At 42.0% G+C, this 24,353-nt stretch overlaps 1 protein-coding gene across 2 annotated transcripts in view; it reads right to left on the bottom strand.

Moving 5' to 3' along the window:
• cad (carbamoyl-phosphate synthetase 2, aspartate transcarbamylase, and dihydroorotase) overlaps nucleotides 1–24,353 on the bottom strand; it is a 109,187-nt gene that overhangs the window by 17,751 nt on the left and 67,083 nt on the right. Inside the window, exons 29-36 of one of the 2 annotated variants that reach the window (XM_068024097.1) lie at nucleotides 23,763–23,927; nucleotides 22,559–22,690; nucleotides 20,767–20,968; nucleotides 19,923–20,113; nucleotides 17,392–17,532; nucleotides 14,982–15,065; nucleotides 11,328–11,481; nucleotides 6,959–7,006 (exon numbers count right to left, since the gene is read on the bottom strand). In XM_068024097.1, the coding sequence (XP_067880198.1) occupies nucleotides 6,959–7,006; nucleotides 11,328–11,481; nucleotides 14,982–15,065; nucleotides 17,392–17,532; nucleotides 19,923–20,113; nucleotides 20,767–20,968; nucleotides 22,559–22,690; nucleotides 23,763–23,927 (1,117 nt within the window). The remainder of the gene's footprint in view (nucleotides 1–6,958; nucleotides 7,007–11,327; nucleotides 11,482–14,981; nucleotides 15,066–17,391; nucleotides 17,533–19,922; nucleotides 20,114–20,766; nucleotides 20,969–22,558; nucleotides 22,691–23,762; nucleotides 23,928–24,353) is intronic. The other variant, XM_068024098.1, reaches the window with a different exon arrangement.

Consider the following 24,353-nt stretch of genomic DNA (forward strand, 5'->3'; position numbering starts at 1 on the left):
TCCACCTCCGTCGTTCCAGTGAAAACAATCCGAGTTTATCCAACCTCTCCTCATAGCTAATGCCCTCCAGACCAGGCAACATCCTAGTAAACCTCTTCTGTACCCTCTCCAAAGCCTCCACGTCCTTTTCTGGTAGTGTGGCGACCAGAATTGCACGCAATTTTCTAAGTGTGGCCTAACTAAAGTTCTGTACAGCTGCAGCATGACTTGCCTATTTTTATACTCTATGCCCCGACCGATGAAGGCAAGCATGCCGTATGCCTTCTTGACTACCTTATCCACCTGCGTTACCACTTTGTGACCTGTGGACCTGTACGCCCAGATCTCTCTGCCTGTCAATACTCCCAAGGGTTCTGCCATTTACTGTATACTTCCCACCTGCATTAGACCTTCCAAAATGCATTACCTCATATTTGTCTGGATTAAACTCCATCTGCCATTTCTCCGCCCAAGTCTCCAACCGATCTATATCCTGCTGTATCCTGACAATCCTCATCATTATCCGCAACTCCACCAACCTTTGTGTCGTCCGCAAACTTACTAATCAGACCAGCTACATTTTCCTCCAAATCATTTATATATACTACAAACAGAAAAGGTCCCAGCACAGATCCCTGCGGAACACCACTAGTCACATCCCTCCATTCAGAAAAGCACCCTTCCACTGCTACCCTCTATGACAGAGCCAGTTCTGTATCCATCTTGCCAGCTCCCCTCTGATCCCGTGTGACTTCACCTTTTGTACCAGTCTGCCATGATGGACCTTGTCAAAGGCTTTACTGAAGTCCATACAGATAACATCCACTGCCCTTCCTTCATCAATCATCTTTGTCACTTCCTCAAAAAACTCAAACAAATTAATGAGACATGACCTCCCCTTCACAAAACCATGCTGCCTCTCGCTAATAAGTTCATTTGTTTCCAAATGGGAGTAAATGTTGTTCCCACGAATCCTCTCTAATAATTTCCCTACCACTGACGTAAGGCTCACCGGCCTATAACTTCCTGGATTATCCTTGCTACCCTTCTTAAACAAAGGAACAACACTGGCTATTCTCCAGTCCTCTGGGACCTCACCAGCAACCAATGAGGATGCAAAGATTTCTGTCAAGGATCCAGCAATTTCTTCCCTTGCCTCTCTCAGTATTCTGGGGTAGATCCCATCAGGCCCTGGGGACTTATCTACCTTAGTGCTTTGCAAGACACCCAACACCACCTCCTTTTTGATAATGAGATGACTGAGACTATCTACACTCCCTTCCCTAGGCACAAAGTCCTTCTCCTTGGTGAATATTGATGCAAAGTACTCATTTAGTACCTCGCCCATTTCCTCTGACTCGACACATAGATTCCCTTCTCTGTCCTTGAGTGGGCCAACCCGTTCCCTGGTTACCCTCTTGCTCTTTATATACGTATAAAAAGCCTCGGGATTTTCCTTAATCCTGTTTGCCAATGACTTTTCATGACCCCTTTTAGCCCTCCTGACTCCTTGCTTAAGTTCCTTCCTACTGTCTTTATATTCCTCAAGGGATTCGTCTGTTCCTAGCCTTCCAGCCCTTATGAATGCTTCCTTTTTCTTTTTGACGAGGCCGACAATATCCCGCGTTATCCAAGGTTCCCGAAACTTGCCAAAACTTATCCTTCTTCCTCACAGGAACATGCTGGTCCTGGATTCTAATCAACTGACGTTTGAAAGACTCCCACATGTCAGATGTTGATTTACCCTCAAACAGCCGCCCCCAATTAAATTCTTCAGTTCCTGCCTAATATTGTTATAATTAGCCTTCCCCCAATTTAGCACCTTCACCCGAGGACTACTCTTATCCTTATCCACAAGTACCTTAAAACTTATGGAATTATGGTCACTGTTCCCGAAATGCTCCCCTACTGAAACTTCGACCACCTGGCCGGGCTCATTCCCCAATACCAGGTCCAGTACGGCCCCATCCCTAGTTGGACTATCTATGTATTGTTTCAAGAAGCCCTCCTGGATGCTCCTCACAAATTCTGCCCCATCCAAGCCCCTAGCACTAAGTGAGTCCCAGTCAATATAGGGGAAGTTAAAATCACCCACCACTACAACCCTGTTACCTTTACATCTTTCCAAAATCTGTCTACATATCTGCTCCTCTACCTCCCGCTGGCTGTTGGGAGGCCTGTAGTAAACCCCCAACATCGTGACTGCACCCTTCCTATTCCTGAGCTCCACCCATATTGCCTTGCTGCATGACCCCTCCGAGGTGTCCTCCCGCAGTACAGCTGTGATATTCTCCTTAACCAGTAATGCAACTCCCCCACCCCTTTTACATCCCCCTCTATCCCGCCTGAAGCTTCTAAATCCTGGAACATTTAGCTGCCAATCCTGTCCTTCCCTCAACCAAGTCTCTGTAATAGCAACAACATCATAGTTCCAAGTAGTAATCCAAGCTCTAAGTTCACCTGCCTTACCTGTTATACTTCTTGCTTAAAACCTATTCTATTTCTAACTTTTCCCAGTTTTGATGAAGCATGAACTCTGTTTCTCTCCCCACAGATGCTGCCTGACCCAAGGAGTATTTTCAGCTGTTTCCGTTTTATTTCTGAAATCCCCTGTTTGATTGCTGATTTACTGAGCAATCAGAGGGACAGTTGCAATAAAAACAAAGTGCTGGAAATACTCAGGATGTCAGACAGCATCAGTGAAGAGAGAAGCAGAGTTAACGTTTCAGGTCTGTGACCTTTCAGCAGAATTGGAAAAGGTCAGAAATAGAATAGGTTATAAGCAACTGGGGGGGGTGGAGGGATTGGGGGAGAAAGAGAACAAAAGGGAAAGTGTGAGATCAGGCAAACGGCAGCAGAGATTAAATAACAAAGATGTCATGGGACAAAGGCAAAGAGTACTTGTGATGAAAGACAAGGTATTAGTCCAAAGAGTGTGTTAATGGCAGAATAATGAGCAGCTCTGTGCAAAAGCACCTGAAAAACAGGCACATGGTCAAAAATAAAATAATTTAAAGTAAATAAATAAAAAGGCCAGTCATGCTCTGAAATTGAACTGAATATTGAATCTGTAAGGCTGTAGTGCCTAATCGAAAGACGAAGTGCTGCTCCTCGAACTTGCGTTGATGTTCACTGGAACACTGCAGCAGGCCAAGGACAGAAATGAGGACGCGAGAGCAGGGTGGTGCATTGAAATGGCAAGCAACTGGAAACTCGGGGTCTTGCTTTCAGACTCAGCGGAGGTGTTCCTCAAAGTGGTAACCCCTGATGGTATGCATCCCAGAGTACTTAAGGAAGTGGTCCTAGAAATAGTGGATGCATTGGTGGTCATCGTCCAAGATTCTATAGACTCTTGAACAGTTCCGACAGATTGGAGGGTAGCTAATGTAACCCCACTATTTAAAAAGGGAGGTAGAGAGAAAGCAGGGAATTATAGACTAGTCAGCCTGATGTCTGTAGTGGGTAAAATTCGAGAGTCCATTATCAAAAATTTTATAGCAGAGCACATAGAGAACAGTGGCAGAATCGGACAGAGTCAGCATGGATTTACGAAAGGGAAATCATGCTTGACAAATTTACTAGAATTCTTCGAGGAAGCAACTAGTAGAGTTGATGAGGGGGAGCCAGTGGGTGTGGTTTATTTGACCTTTCAGAAGGCTTTTGACAAAGTCCCACATAAAAGATTAGCGTGTAAAATTAAAGCGCATGGGATTGGGGGTAGTGTATTGTGATGGATAGAAAATTGGTTGGCAGACAGGAAACAGAGTAGGGATAAATGGGTCTTTTTCCAAATGGCAGGCAGTGACTACTGGGGTACCGCAGGGATCAATGCTAGGACCCCAGCTATTCACAATATATATTAATGATTAAGATGAAGGAACTAAATGTAATATCTCCAAATTTGCAGATGACAAAAAACTGGGAGGGCGAGTTGTGAGGAGAAACACAGACAGGCTTCAGGGTGATTTGGACAAGTTGAGTGAGTGGGCAAATGCATGGCTGATGCAGTATAATGTGGATAAATGTGAAGTTACCCACTTTGCTAGCAAAAACAGGAAGGCAGATTATCTGAACGGCTATAAACTGAGAGAGGGGAATATGCAACGTGACATGGGTGTTCTCATACACCAGTCGCTGAAGGTGCAACGGGCGGTAAAAATGGCAAATGGTATGTTGGCCTTCATAGTGAGAGGATTCAAATACAGGAGTAGGGATGTCTTGCTGCAATTATACAGGGCCTTGGTGAGGCCACACCTGGAATATTGTGTACAGTTTTGGTCTCCTTATCTGAGGAAGGAAGTTCTTGCTATAGAGGGAGTGCAGCGAAGGTTTACCAGACTGATTCCTGGGATGGTGGGACTGATGTATGAGGAGAGATTGAGTTGGTTAGTATCATATTTGCTGGAGTTCAGAAGAGTGACGGGGAATCTCAGAAACCTATAAAATTCTAACAGGACTTGACAGGGTAGATGCAGGAAGGATGTTCCTGAGGTGGGGAGTCCAGAACCAGGGGTCATAGTCTAAGGATATGGGGTAAACCTTTCAGGACTGAGATGAGGAAAAATTTCTTCACCCAGAGTGGTGAACCTGTGGAATTCGCTACCACAGAAAGCAGTTGAGGCCAAAACATTGTATGTTTTCAAGAAGGAGTTAGATATAGCTCTTGGGTTTAAAGGGATCAAGGATATGGGGTGAAAGCAGAAACAGGTTACTGAGTTGGATGATAAGCCATGATCATAATGAATGGCGGAGCAGACTCAAAGGGCCAAATGGCCTACTCCTGCTCCTAGTTTCTACGTTTCTATGACCCAATCTATTTTTGGTCTCCCCAAAGTAGAGGAGACCATATTGTGAGCAGGGAACACAGTATACTAAATTGAAAGTATTGCTGCTTCACCGAGAAGTGTTTGGGGCCTTGGATGGTGAGGAGAGAGGAGGTAAAAGGGCAGGTCTTATTAATGGGTTGAAGGGTTATGGAGAACAGGCAGGAAAGTGGAGTTGAGGCGGAGATGAGATCAGTCATCCTCGTATTAAATGGTGGAGCAGGCTTGATGGGCTGAATTGCCTACTCCTGATCCTAGTTCTTATGTTCTTAGGCATTACAACTCCTGCGATTGCATGAGAAGGTGCCGTGGGAAGGGGTCAAGGTGTCCCAGGTAATGGAGGAGTGGACCAGGTGTCGCAGAGGGAACGATCCCTTCGGAATGTTGACAGGGGAGGGGAAGGGAAGATGTGTTTGTTGGTGGCATCACACTGGAGGTGGCAGAAATGGCGGAGGATGATCCTTTGGATGCGGAGGCTGGTGGGGTGAGGACAGAGTGCAGAAAGTGGGTAGGATACAGTTGAGGGTCCTGTCAACCACAGTGGTGCGGGGGGGGGTGGGGGAAAAAGACTTCTCGGTTGAGAAAAAAGGAAGACATGTCAGAAGCGCTGTTGTAGAAGGTTGCATCATCAGAACAGATGCATTGGAGACAGAGAAACTGGGAGAATGGGATGGAGTCCTTACAGGAAACAGGGTGTGAGGAAGTGTTGTCAAGGTAGCCATAGGAGTCGGTGGGCTTCTATTGAATATGAGTGGACAGTTTATCCCCAGAGATGGAGGCAGAGAAGTCGATGAAGAGAAAGGAAGTGTCAGAGGTAGACCAAATAATGCTGAGGGCAGAAATTGGAAGTAAAAATGAAGTCATTTTCCAGTTCGGGGTCAGAGCAGGAAGCAGCATCGATACAGTCATCAATGTATTGGAAAAGAGATGAGGGAGGGGGCCTGAGTAGGACTGGAACAAGGAATTTTCGACATAACTCACAAAAAGACAGGCAAAACTAGTATGCAGGTGCAGCAGGTAATAAAGGAAGGCAAATGGAATTTTGGCATTTATTGCTAAAGGAATAGAGTATAAAAGTAGGGAAGTGTTACTGCAACTGTACAAGGCATTGTGAGACCGCACCTGGAGTATTGCGTACAGTTTTGGTTCTCTTACTTGAGGGGTGTAGTTGCATTGGAGGCCGTTCAGAGGAGGTTCACTAGATTGATTCCAGAGTTGGGGGGTTTGTCTTATGAAGAGAGATTGAGCAGTTTAGCCCTTTACTCTCTGGAGTTTAGAAGAATGAGAGGAGATCTAATTGAGGTAGATAAGATGATTAAGGGGATTGACAAAGTAGACGTAGAGAGGATGTTTCCTCTGCTGGGGCAATCTAGAACGAGAGGTCATAGTTTTAGGATAAGGGGTTGCAGATTTAAACCAGAGATGAGGAGAAATTACTTCTCTCAAAAGGGTCATGAGTCTGTGGAATTCACTACACCAGAGTGTGGTGGATGCCGGGACATTGAGTAAATTTGAGGAGATAGACAGACTTTTAATTAGTAATGTGTTGAAGGGTTATGGAGAATAGACAGGAAAGTGGAGTTGAGGCCGAGATGAGATCAGCCATGATAGTATTGAATGGCAGAGCAGGCTCGAGGGACTGAACTGCCGACTCCTGCTCCTAGTTCTCATGTTCTTATAACTGGGACCTGCAGGGGGACCCATAGCAACACCTTTTATTTGGAGGAAGTGAGTGGAGTTACAATGTGTTTGCGGGTGGGGGTGGAAATCAATCGCAACCTCTAGATATAAAATATAAACCAAGTCAGGATAGCAAGCTGGAATCCCAACTCAGCCTTTACCAAGTCATTAAAATACCAAGTTAAAACAGTAACATGTATTACAACAGCAGAATTATTCAAGATTTATAATGTTCAGTGCTGTGCAATGTGGTGACATGCAGACATTCCAGGCAACAGGTTCCATACATTTCTACAAAACACTTACAAAGCTGGAACAGTCTTTTAACATTTTCAGTAAAGTAACCCAATATATTTTTCGTGGGTAGTTGTTGGGATTATCTGATAATCTGATTAAATAGACAAAAATAATCCATTCTAATAAACTTCTGAACATTCCTGAGTGTTGAATTTTGAATCAGAAACCACAATTCACACCTTGTTCGATGAATTTCTTGACTGTTTTTTCCTTGTATTCTCCGTCAGCTGTTTAAATCAAAGCATGCAGAAGCAGCAAAAAGTCAGTCATCAATTGAATCAAGCAATCCAGAACAGAACAGTCAATCAAGCATGTTCTGCAATATAACATGTATATTTTCCCATGTGCTGACCAGAGGGAACCAGGCACTACATTTATATTTCAGCACAGCATGACCACTAGCATCCATGAGACCCATGATTAACAGTAGAATGCATTCTTTAAAAATCAAAACTGTATGAACACCAAGGCCCTGATGGAAGTTTCTGTGTGTTCGGCATGTGACCATTAATATGGCACATGTTTTCATTATTAGATTGTTAGCTAAGGGATTATCAAAAGTACTGAAAACAAAGCAAGGATTTAAATATAGTTGGCACATATATTGTAGTAAGATCTGAGTTTTCATGTTTTTGTGATACAAGTGATCGGCTTTTTTTTTTAAAAATAAGGTTTGATGTGTCATTTAACAGAGCATTACAGACACTATTTTGGAACAAGACAAATACATAGCTGACAGAATCAAAAGACCATTCGACGTGTTCGGATTATTAATCTATTAAAAAAAAATCTAACTTATCAATCACATAAAAACGATTTTAAGCAAGCAATTAGCTCATTCCAAACTCAAAAAGATTTCAAGCTGTAGACCGAGAGCAAAAGTGTTGGCTGAAGAGTGAAGTTTCTGCTCCATTAATTGGATTTCATACTTACCTACTAGGAAGGAAAAATGAAACTCAATTTTTTTTTTTAAATGATCAAATTTGTAGCTATTTAAATTTTTTTTTCTCACTGATTTATAAACAAGCAGCTCAAAAATTGTTTGCTACCTAACAATGCACTGAGGACATCAATGGTCAATGGATATTGCCACTGTACTAACCATGATTACTGCATAACAATTATTCAGTTGAAGTAGGAAAATTGTTTCAGAAGTCTAGTCTTCTTGCTGGGTAGAATGTGGGGCAAATTACCATTCAATGTCAGAATACAATAACATAACCTCACACATGATTAGTTAGTCCAGTTTTAAAAAAAGCTCACACAAGACAAACATCTGAAAAATTATCAAAAAGGTGTTGAGTTGCAAATTGGCTTAGATGACCTTCAAACAAATTCATCACGCAATAACGCTGAAAGCAATTGGGAACTCAAAAGTTTAATTTTAGAGACAATACAGTCAGGGCCATTGTATAAAAAAAAATTCTGTAGATTTGTTAAGTGGTATGCTCAGAATTCACTAAATTTTTGCTAAAATCTGTATAATTCAAAGAGAATGGCTATTTTTAAAACTGTGGCATGAAGGCTAAAATGATGAACAGCAAACACTGTAATGAAACATGCTATTTGCAATGTAGGCCACATAACGATGTGGAAGCCATCAATTTGTATTTTTTTTTAAATAGACTAAATTTGTGAAGCACAACTTTGGTGAGTATGTACAAACTGGGAGAAGGAATTTTAGCACAGCAGCAAATATCTTTTCTTCTTCCTTCCTTGGCCTCCTTGTCTTGAGAGACAATGGGTAAGCACCTAGAGATGGTCAGTGGTTTGTGAAGCAGCACCTGGAGTGGCTATAAAGTCCAATTCTAGAGTGACAGACTCTTCCACAGGCGCTGCAGATAAAATTGGTTGTCGGGGCTGTTACACAGTTGGCTCTCTCCTTGTGCTTCTGTCTTTTTTCCTGCCAACAGCTAAGTCCCTTCGACTCACCACTCTTTCGCCCCGCTTTATGGCTGCCCGCCAGCTCTGACAATCACTGGAAACTGACTCCCACGACTTGTGATCAATGTCACAGGACTTCATGTCGTGTTTGCAAACGTCTTTAAAGCAGAGACATGGACGGCCGGTGGGTCTGATACCAGTGACGAGCTCGCTGTACAACGTGTCCTTGGGGATCCTGCCATCTTCCATGCGGCTCACATGGCCAAGCTATCTCAAATGCCGCTGGCTCAGTAGGGTGTATATGCTGGGGATGTTGGCCGCCTCGAGGACTTCTGCGTTGGAGATACGGTCCTGCCACCTGATGCCAAGTATTCTCCGGAGGCAGCGAATATGGAATGAGTTGAGACGTCGCTCTTGGCTGACATACGTTGTCCAGGCCTCGGTGCCGTAGAGCAAGGTATTGAGGACACAGGCTTGATACACTCGGACTTTTGTGTTCAGTGTCAGTGCGCCATTTTCCCACACCCTCTTGGCCAGTCTGGACATAGCAGCGGACACCTTTCCCATGCGCTTGTTGATTTCTGCATCGACAGGTTACTGGTCATAGTTGAGTCTAGGTAGGTGAACTCTTGAACCACTTCCAGAGCGTGGTCACCGATATTGATGGATGGAGCATTTCTGACGTTCTGTCCCATGATGTTCGTTGTCTTGAGGCTGATGGTTAGGCCAAATTCGTTGCAGGCAGCCATAATCCTGTCGATGAGTCTCTGCAGACACTCTTCAGTGTGAGATGTTAATGCAGCATCGTCAGCAAAGAGGAGTTCCTGATGAGGACCTTCCGTATGTTGGTCTTCGCTCTAGGCAAGGTTGAACAACCTGCCATCTGATCTTGTGTGGAGGAAAATTCCTTCTTCTGAAGACTTAAACGCATGTGAGAGCAGCAGTGAAAAGATCATCCCAAACAGTGTAGGTGCGAGAACACAGCCCTGTTTCAAACCACTCAGGATAGGAAAGGGGTCTGATGAGGCACCGCTATGCTGAATTGTGCCTTTCATATTGTCATGGAATGAGGTGATGATACTTAGTAGCTTTGGTGGACATCCGATCTTTGCTAGTAGTCTGAAGAGACCACGTCTGCTGATGACGTCAAAAGTTTTGGTGAGATCTATGAAAGCAACGTAGAGGGGCATCTGTTGTTTGCGGTATTTCTCCTGTAGCTGGTGGAGGGAGAACAACATGTCAATGGTGGATCTGTTTGCTCGAAAGCGCACTGTGCCTCAGGGCAGACATGCTCAACCAGCTTCTGGAGTCTGTTTAAAGCGACTCGAGCGAAGACTTTCCCCACTGTGCTGAGCAGGGAGATTCTAGGGTCGTTGTTGCAGTCACTGCAGTCAATCTTGCTCTTGTAGAGGGTGATGATATTGGCATCGCGCATGTCCTTGGGTCTAAAGGGATCAAAGGGTATGGGGTGAAAGCGGAACAGGCTACTGAGTTGGATGATCAGTCATGATCATAATGAATGGCAGAGCAGGCTCGTAGGGCCTAATGGCCTTCTCCTGCTCCTATTTTCTATGTTTCTATGTCCTGTGGTACTGCTCCCTCATCTTAGCACAGGCAAAGCAATTCATTTAGTGCTGACAGTATAGCAAGCTTGGCACTCGATTATTTCAGGGGTAATGCCGTCCTTTCAAGGGGCTTTTCCACTGGCTAGAGAATCAATGGCATCACTGAGTTCCGATTTTGTTGGCTGTTCGTCCAGCTCATCCATGAGTGGCTGGGACTGGGCTGCATTAAGGGCAGTATCAGTGACAACATTTTCCCTGGAGTACAGTTCTAGGTAGTGCTCAACCCAGCGGTCCATTTGCTTGCGTTGGTCAGTGATCGTGTCCCCTGATTTAGACTTGAGGTGGGGGGGGGGGGGGGGTGGCGTGATCTTCTTGATGGTTGGCCCAAAAGCTCTCTTAATGCCATCATACATTCTTCTGATATTTCCGGCATCGGAGGCCAGCTGAATACAACTGCATAGGTGTTGCCAGTAGTCATCTGCACAGCGCCCGGCTGTTCTTTGTGCAGCGCTTCTGACTACTTTAAGTGCTACGGATGTTAACTCATTAATGTATCTAGTGGTATAAAGTTAGGAATAATTTTATTTAATATTATTGAGCTCAAACGAATGAAAAATTACCAGGCCATCTCGTGATCTTAGAGACCAATCTACTAATAATTGTTTGAAAGTTCTGCTCCTCTCACCAATCCTTTAAAACCCTCAGACACAACTGGTGCACCTGACCCCACCAAGGTTCTCACGTCCTTTCCTAAATCTACCTCCAAGTAAATCTCCTATTCATATTCAAGGCCACCCCATCTCACATGCCCTCTCTACTCCCATAATCCTGACCACAGACAAAGCCATCTATGACCAGTTCCTGTATCTCTGGCCCTGCTCCCTTCCAACCCCACTTCCTTTCTGCATTGATCCGGAAAAAAAATTACAATCTGATCTAGACACAATGAGGGGGAATAGGGTTGTATCTGGAAGACATCATATGTAGATAAATGCAATGCCATGCAAGAAAGTAGGCTTAACACTTGGCACAGAATTAGAGTCTATTTAGTCTGTCCACACAACCATTTAAAACCAAATCTAAAGACAAAAAAAAATACCATTTGGAAGTCCAGGGTCAGAAGAACGATGGATTCTTGGAGGAAGATGGAACCTGGCATCCATAGCAGGACCACTACTTGCCTGCCTGCGAGGGCTTGCGGCTCTGGTTCGGACTGTTTCAGTTTGAGTAGGATGTTTTGAATGCTCTGGGGTCTTAAAAACAAATGTAGCTTGAGCATGTATATTACATATCAAGCAAATTAACTAAATTAGAAATCTTGAACGCCAACTATGAAAATCATTGAGAAACAATTCTTATGCCGGCTGTGAAAGCTGTCGCATGTTAGTTGAAACCCATAATCATGTCCAACACTTCAGTGCAGCACTGAATGCCAAATCATAGAACTTTAAAAGATCCTACCGCACAACTGGAAGACCAGGGAGTTTTGGTGCCCTGGTCATCTTTGCTCACTCAATCAAAACCAACTCCTCTAGTACCTTCCCTTCCTTCGAGCACCTCACTTTGTTCTGCTACTCTCACCAGTCCTTTAAAACCCTCATTCACAACTGGTGCACCTGACCCCACCATGGTTCTCACCTCCATCCCTAAAACTATCGCCAAGTAAATCTCCTATCCATATTCAAGGACACCCCCTTCACAATGCCATCTCACATGCCCTCTCTACTCCCGTAATCCTGATCACAGACAAAGCCGTCTATGACCAGTTCCTGTGGCGCTGGCTCTGCTCCCTTCCAACCCCACTTCCTTTCCACATTGCCCCCCCAAAAAAATTGCAGTCTGATCCAGACACAATGAGGGGGAAATAGCATTGTATCTGGAAGAAATCTTATGTAGACCAGTGCCATGAACTTATTGCAAAGGCAAATAGAGTGCTCAGTGTAGTGAGGGCAATTCAGTATAAAGTGTCCTTGTACAAGACCTAGGTAGGCCTCAACTGGAATGTGTTCAGTTTTGGTCTCCTCACATGGAGGGTGTCTTGAGGCCCTGGAAAGGTTTCAAGGAGAGCCATTAGAATTACCCCTAGGTTAAAAGCCCTTTGTCATGATAGGCTTGGAGAAATGGCTTATTTTACTCTAGAAAAATATTAAGCTTCAGGGAGCTTTAATTGTGGTTTTTAAGAACTTAAGAACTAGGAGCAGGAGTAGGCAAATCAGTCCCTCGAACCTGCTCCGCAATCAGTACAATCATGCCTGATCTCATCTTGGCCTCAACTCCACTTTCCTGCCCGTTCTCCATAACCCTTCACTAATTAAAAATCTGTCCAGCTCCTCCTTAAATTTACTCAATGTCCCGGCATCCACTGCACTCTGGAGTAGTGAATTCCACAGACTCACGACCCTTTGAGAGAAGTAATTTCTCCTCATCTCGGTTTTAAATCTGCAACTCCTTATCCTAAAACAATGACCTCTCGTTCGAGATTGCCCCACCACAGGAAACATCCTCTCTACGTCTACTTTGTCAATACCCTTTATCATCTTATATACACCTCAATTAGATCTCCTCTCATTCTTCTAAACTCTAGAGAATAAAGGCCTAAACTACTCAATCTCTCTTCATAAGAAAAACCCCTCATCTCTGGAATCAATCTAGTGAACCTCCTCCAATGCAACTATATCCCTCCTCAAGTAAGGGGACCAAAACTGTATGCAATACTCCAGGTGCGGTCTCACTAATGCCATGTGCAGTTGCAGCAACACTTCCCTATTTTTATACTCTATTCCTTTAACAATAAATGCCAAAATTCCATTTGCCTTCCTTATTACCTGCTGCACCTGCATACTAGTTTTCTGTGATTCATGCACGAGGACACCCAGAACCCTCTGCACTGAAGCACTCTGAAGTTTCTCTCCATTTAGATAATAATTTGCCTTTCAATTCTTCCAACCAAAATGGATAACCTCACACTTATCCACATTAAACTCCATCTGCAAAATTTTGGCCCATTCACCTAACTTATCCATTGGTAAATTTCTTATTTCTTTATTGCAACTTACTATCCCACCTATTTTAGTGTCATTTGCAAATCTGGCTATTGTACCCTCTATCCAAGTCATTAATATATACTGTAAATAGTTGGGGACCAAGGACCGAACCCTGTTACATCTTGCCAACCAGAAAAGGACCCATTTATCCCGACTCTCTTTTCTGTTGGTTAGCCAATCCTCTATCCAAGCTAATAAATTGCCCCTAACGCCATGCGATCTTACCTTGTGCATTAACCTTTTGTGCGGCACCTTATCAAATGCCTTCTGGAAGTCCAGATATATTACATCTACAGGATCCCTATTATCCACTTTACTTGTTACATCTTCGAAGAACTCCAGCAAATTAGTCAAACACTGTTTACCCTTCATAAAACCATGCTGACTCTGATGGATTGCGTTTTGACTTTCTAAATGTCCTGTTATTACTTCCATAATCATGGATTCTAAATTTCCCAAAGACAGTCAATAAAGTAACTGGTCTATAGTTTCCTTTCTGCCTCCCTCCCTTTTTGAATAAGAGCGTTGTATTAGCATTTTTCCAATCCACTGGAACCTTCCCCGCATCCAGGGAATTTGGAATATAACCAATGGATCCACTATCTCCCCTGCCACTTCCTTTAAGACCCTAGGATGTAGGCCATCAGGCCCTGTGGATTTGTCTGCCTTCAATCCCAATAGTTTGCTCAGTACTTTTTCCTTAGTGATGATGATTGTTCCAAGTTCCTCCCTTTCTATAACCTCTGCATTACCTGTCACTACTAGGATGGTACTAGTGTCCTCCACCATGAAAATTGAGGCACAATACTGATTTAGTGTCTCCGCCATTTCTGTGTTCCCCACTATTAACTCCCCAGTCACATCCTCCAGGGGACCAACATTCACTTTAACTACTCTCTTCCCTTTTTTCTACTTATAGAAGCTTTTGCTATCCGTTTTAAAATGAAGAAAGGACTAGACTGTCTGTGTGGACAGATGAGCTGGGCAAAATGAAGATCATGCCCTGAACTATGCAAAAAAAGGTCTAGGTTCACTGTCAGGAGGCTTCCCTTTAAACAGGGAGTTATCAGCACTTAGACTGCCATACCAGCCTGTCTGGTCTGGTCAGTGCAGATTCGCTGCAACTGTTCAAGCAGGTGGTGAATGACTTCCTTAATGTGGCTAATATCATTTCTTACAAAAGGTTGGTGGGACATTGGGTATGCACATCATTGTTACTCGAAGTTGTTTTGATTGCAAATTCAACTCCAACTCCCGAAAGCAGGTTCTTCTGCTCCCCACTACCCCCAACACCCTTGGATTGTCTTAGGGTTTTTTTAAAAAGCTTGTTTTTGCCTTTCCCAGGAAATTACATGACTACAAATCAGAGAGTACACTAAGGAGTCATACTGCTTAATAGCAATGACTGTTTACAACAGCTTGATGGACCATTTTTTCCTCACTGCCTTTTCATATTTTTGTATGATGAGTGTGCTTTCAGAACACCACAAAACTAAGTCAGTGCAGAAGTGCAACATTATGCTTTTGTCTATTGATTTTGTCCAGTTACTGCCTCTTATTGACTGCCACCTGTCAACTAAAAAAGGCATAATGCAAGGGATCAGTAGAAGCCGCACCCACAAATTACATTAAAAAAAACTTGACCACCAACATTTTTTTTAAGCAAAGAGTAATTATCAAAACAGTTTGTGCTGGTATTGAAGCCTTACCTTTACTGTAGTTAGCGGTGGTGGCAATGGGACACCCAAAGGCCAAGCCCTCACATCCTGTCCATAACCCGGGGGAACCAATACCTGTAATTACAGATTAAAATCCAGCACATACTGTGGAGTTTTGTTCCAGAACGTAGTAGTAAGATATACTTACAACAAAATGCAAGATGAAGCAAAGCTTAACAATTTATAACATTTAGAAATAGGTTCTTAAAAGCTGGTATTAAAATATCACAGCAACCAAAAAGATTTTTTCTCTTTTGTTTTTAATGTTATTTAATTTTGATTCCAATGAAAGGGGTGACAAACCAAAACACTTATTTGCAGCTTAGAAATCCATATCCTGTCTTCTACATGCTACCTTCATGATGCCAGTCATGCTCACCTTTCCCCACCCTCCTCCAACCAAACTTGCTGAATTCAGTGCAGCAGGTTCACAACCAGCTTGCTTTCACATTACCAGATCTAGCTGGACCACCTCAAACCTCACATCTTGCCATCTCCAAAGCCAAATCCTCTTACTACTCCAGGATCAGCCTGGAGAACACAAGACAGCCCCAAACACTTCTTCTCAATGACTAACCACCCTCTCTAACCATCTTTAACTACCTTTACCTTGAACATCAAGTCCAGAAAGCTTAGTTTTTCCAATTCAAAGCTTTCGATGTAACTGTCTCAGCCTCCTCCTCTCCATTCCCAGCCATATTCTTATCTCAGTCCTGACCCCCATCCCTTCCTCACTATCTCGACATTAGCACTCTGATTTCATTCTCCTGCGCCCTACATCCCTTTCCCACCTAAATATCTTTCCTTGCTTTAACGCTCATTGCCACTGTTAATGGCACCCACTGTCTTTCAAAAGTGCTACCTCACCCTCAAAACTACCAACACTTAACCCTACTGCCCTTGCCAAAATCCACTGACTCCCCAACTCTCAATACATGGAATTTAAAATTCTTGTCTTCAAATGCGGATTCTTCAATGGCCTCGCTCCAACCTGATGCTCCAGCCTATTCCCTTTGGTCCTTCAACTCGGGCCTCTGCCTCATTCTCCCTTCCTCATGTCCATCATTGGCAGAGGATTCATCTGGTTTGGGCCTATTAGCTGGAGCTTCCTCTCTTCCCTACTCATACATTACCCTGCCTTTAACACAATCATCAAAACCTCACTCTTCCAGCAACATTTTGGTTGTCACTCATCATTTTTCTTGTAATTAATGACATCTGTTTTTTGGCTAAGAAGCACCGTTACGTATACTACTTTAAACGGTTTAATATAAATCCAAGTCAGTAATTGTTGTTGGCACCAGCTCAATGGGTTACATAACCAGATAAGGTCCTTATGGTCACATTATTTATCTTCAAAAACCTTCTTTTCAGCCATTTTATTGTTGCTTCCACCTCAAACTAGGTTAAGAATGCCTCCAAAACTCACCCAAAGATGTAACTCATGCTGGGTTCCAGTGACATTTCTGACCCTGCAGTATTTCATCCAAGTTACCAGTATTCACGTGACATTAAACAGTCAATGATGTCAGGCAACTTACTGCAAGAGCAATTTTGTCCTGAGCCAATGTCCACATAGACATTTTCCAGCAGGAGTAATATGGATAGCAATTAGCCTGATTCTTCAACCTCCCAACACCAAGAGTGATGCTTCCAACTGTAGTCCTCAATCAGCAATGCTTTACTCTTCGCAATACCTATTTTTAGCAGAAAATAAAACTTGCCTCCCTTGAATTTTACTCTAGATCTTGATTTGTTACTGAAAATCTCATTCCTAAATTTAGAATAGAAACTCAGTTAAATCTCCGGTGGCTAGTTAATAGTCACCATATGTTAAAACAATGAAGTGAAGATTTGTTTTAAAAAAAAAGCTTACATTTTATGCAGAACAACTGAACACTTTGAAAGCAGTTCAGGCCATATTTCAACTAGGCCAATAGGTGCAGCGCGCAGGTTAGGAATAAAATAAAGGTCACTCCCCATCTTTAAATGCAATAATGGATTTATATAGTCTGCAACAGAAAGCCCGTTGGTGAATGATACTGGAGCCAATCTTTACTCAGGGACGGGGGCAAAGATGACAGAGGGGAAAGTATGAAGTAGTTCAACACTACTACAAACAATTCACTTAAAAAATTAGACTTTTTAGTCACAACTGAAAATTTTCAGAAATATAAACTCAGTCTGCAATGTAAACAAAAGAGTGATATAAGTTGCCAATGTGCATGATTTTCCAATTTCTTGTGCTAAAGAGGAAAAAGGCACAAATATTTTGTGGCAGCATTCTCACTGAAAAATGTCAAGATAAAACTCAGCACTAAAATATGAACTGTTATGTGATAACATAGCAAATACTACAAGAATTCAGACTATTTTAGAAAATCTTTTGAATTAACATTACCTGTCCATCAATGTAGGCCACTTCACCTCTCAATACAACCCGCCTGACTTTTCCCTTCACCTTCTTTCCTTCAAATGGTGTCCACTTGGATTTTGTGAACTGCATGTGGCTTGGGATAACCCATTCTTGCTCCAAATCAACCTGCAATGTATCCAAAGCATTAAAATTGCATTGAGTGAAAATTGAGCCAAGAGTTCCAATAGTTATGTTTTAAATTTCTCATACGGAAATCTTCTCATTATGCAAAAGATAACCAAAATCTTGATTCTATTTGAATACATTGAACAAGTTAGACTTACTATTTTGTAATGTATTTTTAAACAGCTTATGGCATACTACTGAACCATTCTGCTGTTTTAACAATGCATACTCGTTTGCCCTTCCATAATATGAGGCGGCGGTCATTCAGCCCTTCGAGCCCACTCCACTATTCAATGAGATCATGGCTGATCTTCTACTTTAACACTATTTTCCTGCACTATCCCCATATTCCTTGATGCATTTAATATGTAGAAATCTATCGATCTCAACGACTGAGCCTCCACAGCCGTCTGGGACAATGAATTCCAAAGATTCACCACCCTCTCAGTGAAGAAATTCCTCATCATCTCAGTCCTAAATGGCCTACCCCTTATTCTGAGACTGTCCCCCCTGGTTCTAGACTCCCCAGCCAGGGGAAACATCCTACCTGCATCTACCCTGTTTGTATCCTATAAAATTTTGTATATTTGAATAAGATCACCTCTCATTCTTCTAAACTCCAGAGAATAAAGGCCCAGTCTATTTAACCTTGCTTCATAGGACAATCATTCCACCCCAGGAATTCCCTCCAATTTAAACAATTTTCAATGATGTCCACTGTAAGGTTCTTTGGTAGTTGAGTCTAGTAGTTGCTGAGAGAACAGGAAAACTAGGGAGTACAGTGGGAACTCAATTACCAGTAATTCCAATTCATCAGGATCTCTGACAGAAAAAAAATGTTAAACAGGTGAAGTTGGACTGCAATCCTACAAATCAGGACCTCTCAGTACACACTGCGCCAAACTGAGTGAAGGAGCAGTTCCTGTGCCCCTACTCCTATTATGATCAATAACTGATAACAGATCCAGTACCCTTCTCTCATTGTTCCTAACTAAAATATTAATACATAGAATTGTAGACTCCCCGTACATGATTCAGAAGGCGTCCACTGACATCTATTTTAAGTCGACCAATTTAATTCCAATCTAGAGAGCTTCACGAGCTATGCTTCAAAATTTCAACCCATTACCCTTACATGGTTAATTTCTGACTATTACCTTCCTCATCTTCTTTCTAAATCTGGGCACATAGATCGCGAGCCCACTAACTCCCTTAACTACCTGGATTAGACTTCTTCCCATCCCATTTCATGTAAGGATTCCATTCCTTTCTCCCAATCTCAGTCACATTTATTCCAACGATGTCAGCTTCGAAATGCTCTCCTTTTTCCTCGGCTGATGAATTCCCTGCAATCGCAGACAGGACCTTCTCCCATTTCCACTCATGGGCTGGTTTTTATGGTCCCAGAGGACCCGCTGCCAGCAAAACCTACAATTTCATGGCCCATCCCTCCCCCGGGCATTACGCCCATCTTCCCATCCCCACCCACCGCCCCCTCGCTGAGCCTTCCGGACTGTCCCCGTTGACTCCGCCTCACTTACCTGAGATCCAAGGTTCAAGCCGCTGGGCCGGGGTCCAAAGCCTCTGCCATACCTACAGTGACCACCACTCCTAGTGGCGCTGCCAATACTGTTGAGATGCCGGCCCCATGATTGGCAGATTTATGAAAAGGCCAAGGCAGGGTTCCTCTGCCTTTTCAGCCTGGCGCTGGGATCCCACCTCCTCCACAAAATCCAACTCTTTATGGTTAAAACTACAAGTTTTCCCCTTGTCCTTGCCTTCCATCGCAGCAGCTTCTGCATTCAACAGACCATAACCTTCCACTATCTCCAACATTATCCCACCAAACACATATTCCCCTCCTTCCCCACTTTCTGAAGAAACCATTCCCTTTGGAATATCTTAGTTCACTCTTCCCCTGCACCCTATCATACAAACACAGGAGATACACCACTGTCCAGGGCCCCAAACATTCCCTCCCTGTTTGCATGCACTTCTGCCTACCTAGCAAATTGTATCCGCTGCTCTTGATCCTTCTAGTATCTCATGTTGTCAATAAGCCATTTCACTATTCACCTGTTTTCCATCAAAGCATTTGCAAGTGTGTATCCTGGTGCACGTGTGTGGTGTTTCAGGGCACATGGACCTTACAGAATTTATTTGATAGGATATAACTGTAGTGTAATGTGCAATTGGTTGGCTGTATGACAAAAACAAAGATGGTTTGGAGGATCTGACTGGTGTACTGGATTCTACCTTTCTAAAATTATACATTCCTGTGCTCTTATAAACACAGAACTACGAAGGTAGCTGTATGAAGATGTCACGTACATTAAAAAGACGTTCACTCTGCAATACAAAGACAGGATTTCTCAAAGCTCAAGCCCTACCTCCACGTAGGTATTTTCCTGAACTGGCAACGAAAAGATCTTGCGGGGATTTTCATACAGTCGTTTGACCAGATCATCAATAGTGAGTCTTCCTTCACCGACAGCTGTGAGTAGTAGTGGCAGCATGGTCTCTAAGCCAGGGTAACCTGGTGGTGGTGAATTACTATTCTTTTCTTCAACAGAATGTGGGGCTAAATAAATGAGGTTGAAATGTTAATAAACATTTACATAAAACACCATTTTTCTGCCAAGTAATTTTGCAGGTCCTATATCAATATCTTGTTTGTTTTAAATAAACATCTTTTAGCAACCCTGTAGTTGAATTTTGCTTTTAAGATTTTAATGAAAGACAAATGATCACAGCACCGCAATCATAGAACTGTAAAAACCATAAATAAAATGCCATTCTAACTATATGTAGCAATATAAAATCATTTTAAATTATTGCTGTAATTGAAGAAGCAATTGTTAGTGAGCATGATTTAGTATTTTAATAGGCAAACTTAAAACACTGTTTAGTTACAACTGTATGGGAAAATAGTTTCATGCAAAACACTGATCTGGCAGTGAAAATACTTTTCAGCTCATTCATTGCATACTGCTATTTGTATGGTTACTTGCTTTAGCTTGAACCCATTCTGTACAGCTACACCCACAGGAAACTCCTGGGACTGGGAACTGCAAAGATTACAGCAAATAAAAAAATGATGTATTTCATATCATTAAAATTCACAAAGGTTAATACTTTTCTGAAAACGGGTGGTATTTTCTCAACCGTTCTGCCAGTGATCCAAAAGTTAAAAATGACTGAAGAACTCAAGAGTGCGCTGACTCAATTACATACCATGATCAGTTGCGAAACAGTCGATGATATCCAAATTTTCCCAGAGAGCTTTCACATCATCTTTGGTACCGAGCATTGGCCTGACCTGGCCTTTGCCATGGCCTATACTTTCAAGGTCTTCCTCACTCAAGAACAGGTGGTGAGGAGCCACTTCACAGGTCACCTGTACGCCTTTCTGTTTTGCAGCTCGAATAATCTGGATCTGTTGGACAAAACAAATAAAGATTATATAACTAGGTGTCCAATAACAGCTATTTTGCCTTTTCAGTCACTTTCAGTGAGTTAGAAACTAAAAAATCCATTCAATGCCACGGAAGACAAAAAACAGTTGTTCTGAAATACTACTTGTTCATATGACTTAATAAGTAAAAGGTTATTTAACATTTAGCCCATAGGTTTACCGCTTTTCATGAAATATACCCTACCCCTTAGTAGAACAGCCACTGATTGGCCTGACAGGCTTGAAGGGGCTGAATGGCCTTCTACTGTTCCCGTCACCAATAAGCTGATCAGTACATTCTTTCTAATCTTTCCATCAGTGAAATATCAAAATTTTAGAAATACTATTTTACAGATTTCTGTATAATGCAATTTTATTGAACTTAGCCTCAGACTAGTAAAAATGACACCAAGACCAAGGCTAATTTCATTAGCGCATTCTGCCTGAAATTAGCCAAGTCAGCATAAAAGATTGAGGAATTTTAAGTGCAAGTTACATGCAAGTGCATGTAAATCAAGTTTCTATAATCTTTAACACAGGTTTAAAAACATTTGCTGGAAGCCGGCCCCACCCACAAACTTGGAAATGCTCCCAGATCAAAATAATGAGCATGGCAGGTTTGCACTAATTATGCCATTTCAGGAGGATCTTAAAACCAGGTTTTTTTTTGGAACAAGGGCTCTAGTAGGCACGATTTAAATATTAAAAAATATTTGTTTTACCAAGACTAGTATACACCAATGAAACATAGTAGTTTCATTACTGTACTTAGTTCAGTACAGTTACTCACATGTGGTGGGCTAAACACTTGCTAAAAATGTTTTTTTTGCGATAAACCCATTTTCAGCTGTATTACCACTCTTAAATACACCAATGAGTCTTTTTTAATGCAAGCGAGAAGAAAATTGAACAATTATGTTCTATGACACTGCCCAATTGTGTTGGTTCATGGAAGATTTCATGCAAATGAGCTTGAGCAGAAACTTGAATCAAACTTCACTTTAGAAAACCAACATAATTCACACCCAAATTGTTGATTGCGCCCAAAGTGGAAACTCTAGCCCTGCCTATTGAATATAGGGAGGGAATGCAACATTTTCTAACTGTCCGGCTTCCATGCCTCTATCCTAAAGCTCCACCCCTGTCCAGTTTTGGACTCGGCAAACAGCAGCCACAACTTTTGCTTCACAGAATTTATACTGACTTTGCTTTGCATAGCTGCTAAAAACAAATGTCAAGGGTTTAACAAAAGATTTATTGAGTTGACATTTACTACAGTTCCTTTCTTATTTTCCATTTTTTTCTTTTCTATTTTAGGGAAGGAAACTTCCCAAAAGCCACTTAAATGGAAATTTTGTTCCTAGTTCGTGAAAAGGGACACTACTTTGAAGTAAGTAATCAACTATTAATTATTTCCAACTAAGAAATTTAAAATAACTGAAATGTTAGTTTTAAAAATCTTTAAAGTTACAGATCTGCATTTTGAAGTTTAAAATGTTTTATGAAAAATATATATTAAATATACTGGAGTATATTCAGTGGCGAGCCGCCAAAGTAAGTATGGTTTCATACCTCCTCCCTTCTAGCCACGTGGCAAATGTGAACTGGTCTCTGGTACAACTGAGCAACCATTAAAATAGCTGCTACAGTCTGTCTCTCAGCATGCACCACGATGGGCAAATGCTTGGGCCACTTTTCAAAGTGCTGAAAATGAGAAATAATTGTATTTAAAATATACAAGCAGTAAAAATGCTCACAAAATGAACACCTGCTATTTTCAATACATTATAGCTTAAGTTTAGTGAGGCAGCTCATTTAAAACAAGCAATAAACATGCTGAAACTCTGAGTTGAACAAAGAGTAGGTGCTTTGCCAAAAGCTGGGGTGGAATGAGATAAACACTCTCATCTGCTTTTGGAGTACCTCCTAGAAGATGCTTATAGAGCAGTCTGGAGCACTTCTTTCCTGCACAGATAAGTTTTACAAAACAGAAAAAGAAAACGTGAAAATTTATGTTAGATTGGTGCAAATGTCATGTAATCTAATGATCACTGGATGTACAGATAAGGCACAGAATGAAGACAGGATGGAGACCTTTGGAAATTTTATAACGTGACATGAAGTTGAATCCATCACAAGGATCATGGTATAATCACTGAAAGCTTGTAATGTTCTTTCAGAGATCACAAGCAGAAAATTGCGAGGCCAGTACAATAATATTGAATAATTAACACAACGGACATGCTTGTCCTCCTCCTCAATTGCCTCTCAAAGTAAGAGTACACAAATGTTACTGCATTGTACCAAATTCCTGGAGTCAATGAGGAGCTTAACCATGCAGAAAGGCTCCAAAAGTCAGTCTTCAGTCTGCAAAGCGAACTCATTTCAGGCTGATGGCGGTATGGATTCTGATACTGACCTCAGTGCCCTTCTGCATTTGTGTGCACGTGCGCGCATGTGAGAGAGTGAGGGAGAGACAGGGAGAAGATAGAAAAAAGGTTGCATGAACAGCGGTCATATGGGTTGGGAATTGCAACCCAGCAGACAGACAGAGTCAAGGTCTTCAAGAAAAGAAAAAAGATAAAATTGGCGAGAAAAAAAAGCCAACAGGGACTCAAAGTGTCCTTCCCCACCATGGACAAGAATAACAATGCAAAAGTGGGTAGTTAAAGAAACAGATTTTGAACACTTACAACACTGTGACATTAAGAAAAAGAAGCTATACACAAGATCAGAATCTGATCCTTACAAAACTGGAAAATAAAATCCACTATACCTCCATCCATAAGGATACGTTATCCATTTTGAGTGTTGAATAAGTATCATTTAAATACATCTTCAAACCAGCAGCAGAATTGCTCATCAATGGCAAAACATCAGCGTTGTCCGAAGATGCTCCCAGAAACAATGCAAAGTCACACCGAGCACCGGCAGTTGCCAACTGGGGGGAAAAATTTTGCCACAATATTAAATTTTTACCATTAAAAAAAAAATAAGCTGCGATATATAACTAACTAATGTTAAAAGCAAATGGCACATCTAATTTTAACAAGGTAAAAGGAACACAACACAAGACCAGAAGCATTTATTTCACTTCAGTTCCTCCAAATAGAATGGAGAATTCACTAGTTCTTTTAAATCTAGCCAGAACCAAGATGCTTGGCTGATTGAACAATTTGCCTGTAGCATGCATTAGATTAGTTTGGCAGATGAATGGACGATGCATCACCAAAGCATCTACAAGCAGAAAATCAGCAAATGTGGCAATTTTGATCAATAATGCTTGCCTTAAAATCTGACTAGAAATCAATAATACTCAATATATCTAAACTTCCACTTTAAAGAAGTGAAAATTCAAAGTACTATT

This window comes from Heterodontus francisci, chromosome 3 (genome assembly GCF_036365525.1).
Source record: "Heterodontus francisci isolate sHetFra1 chromosome 3, sHetFra1.hap1, whole genome shotgun sequence".
Lineage (NCBI taxonomy): Eukaryota > Metazoa > Chordata > Chondrichthyes > Heterodontiformes > Heterodontidae > Heterodontus > Heterodontus francisci.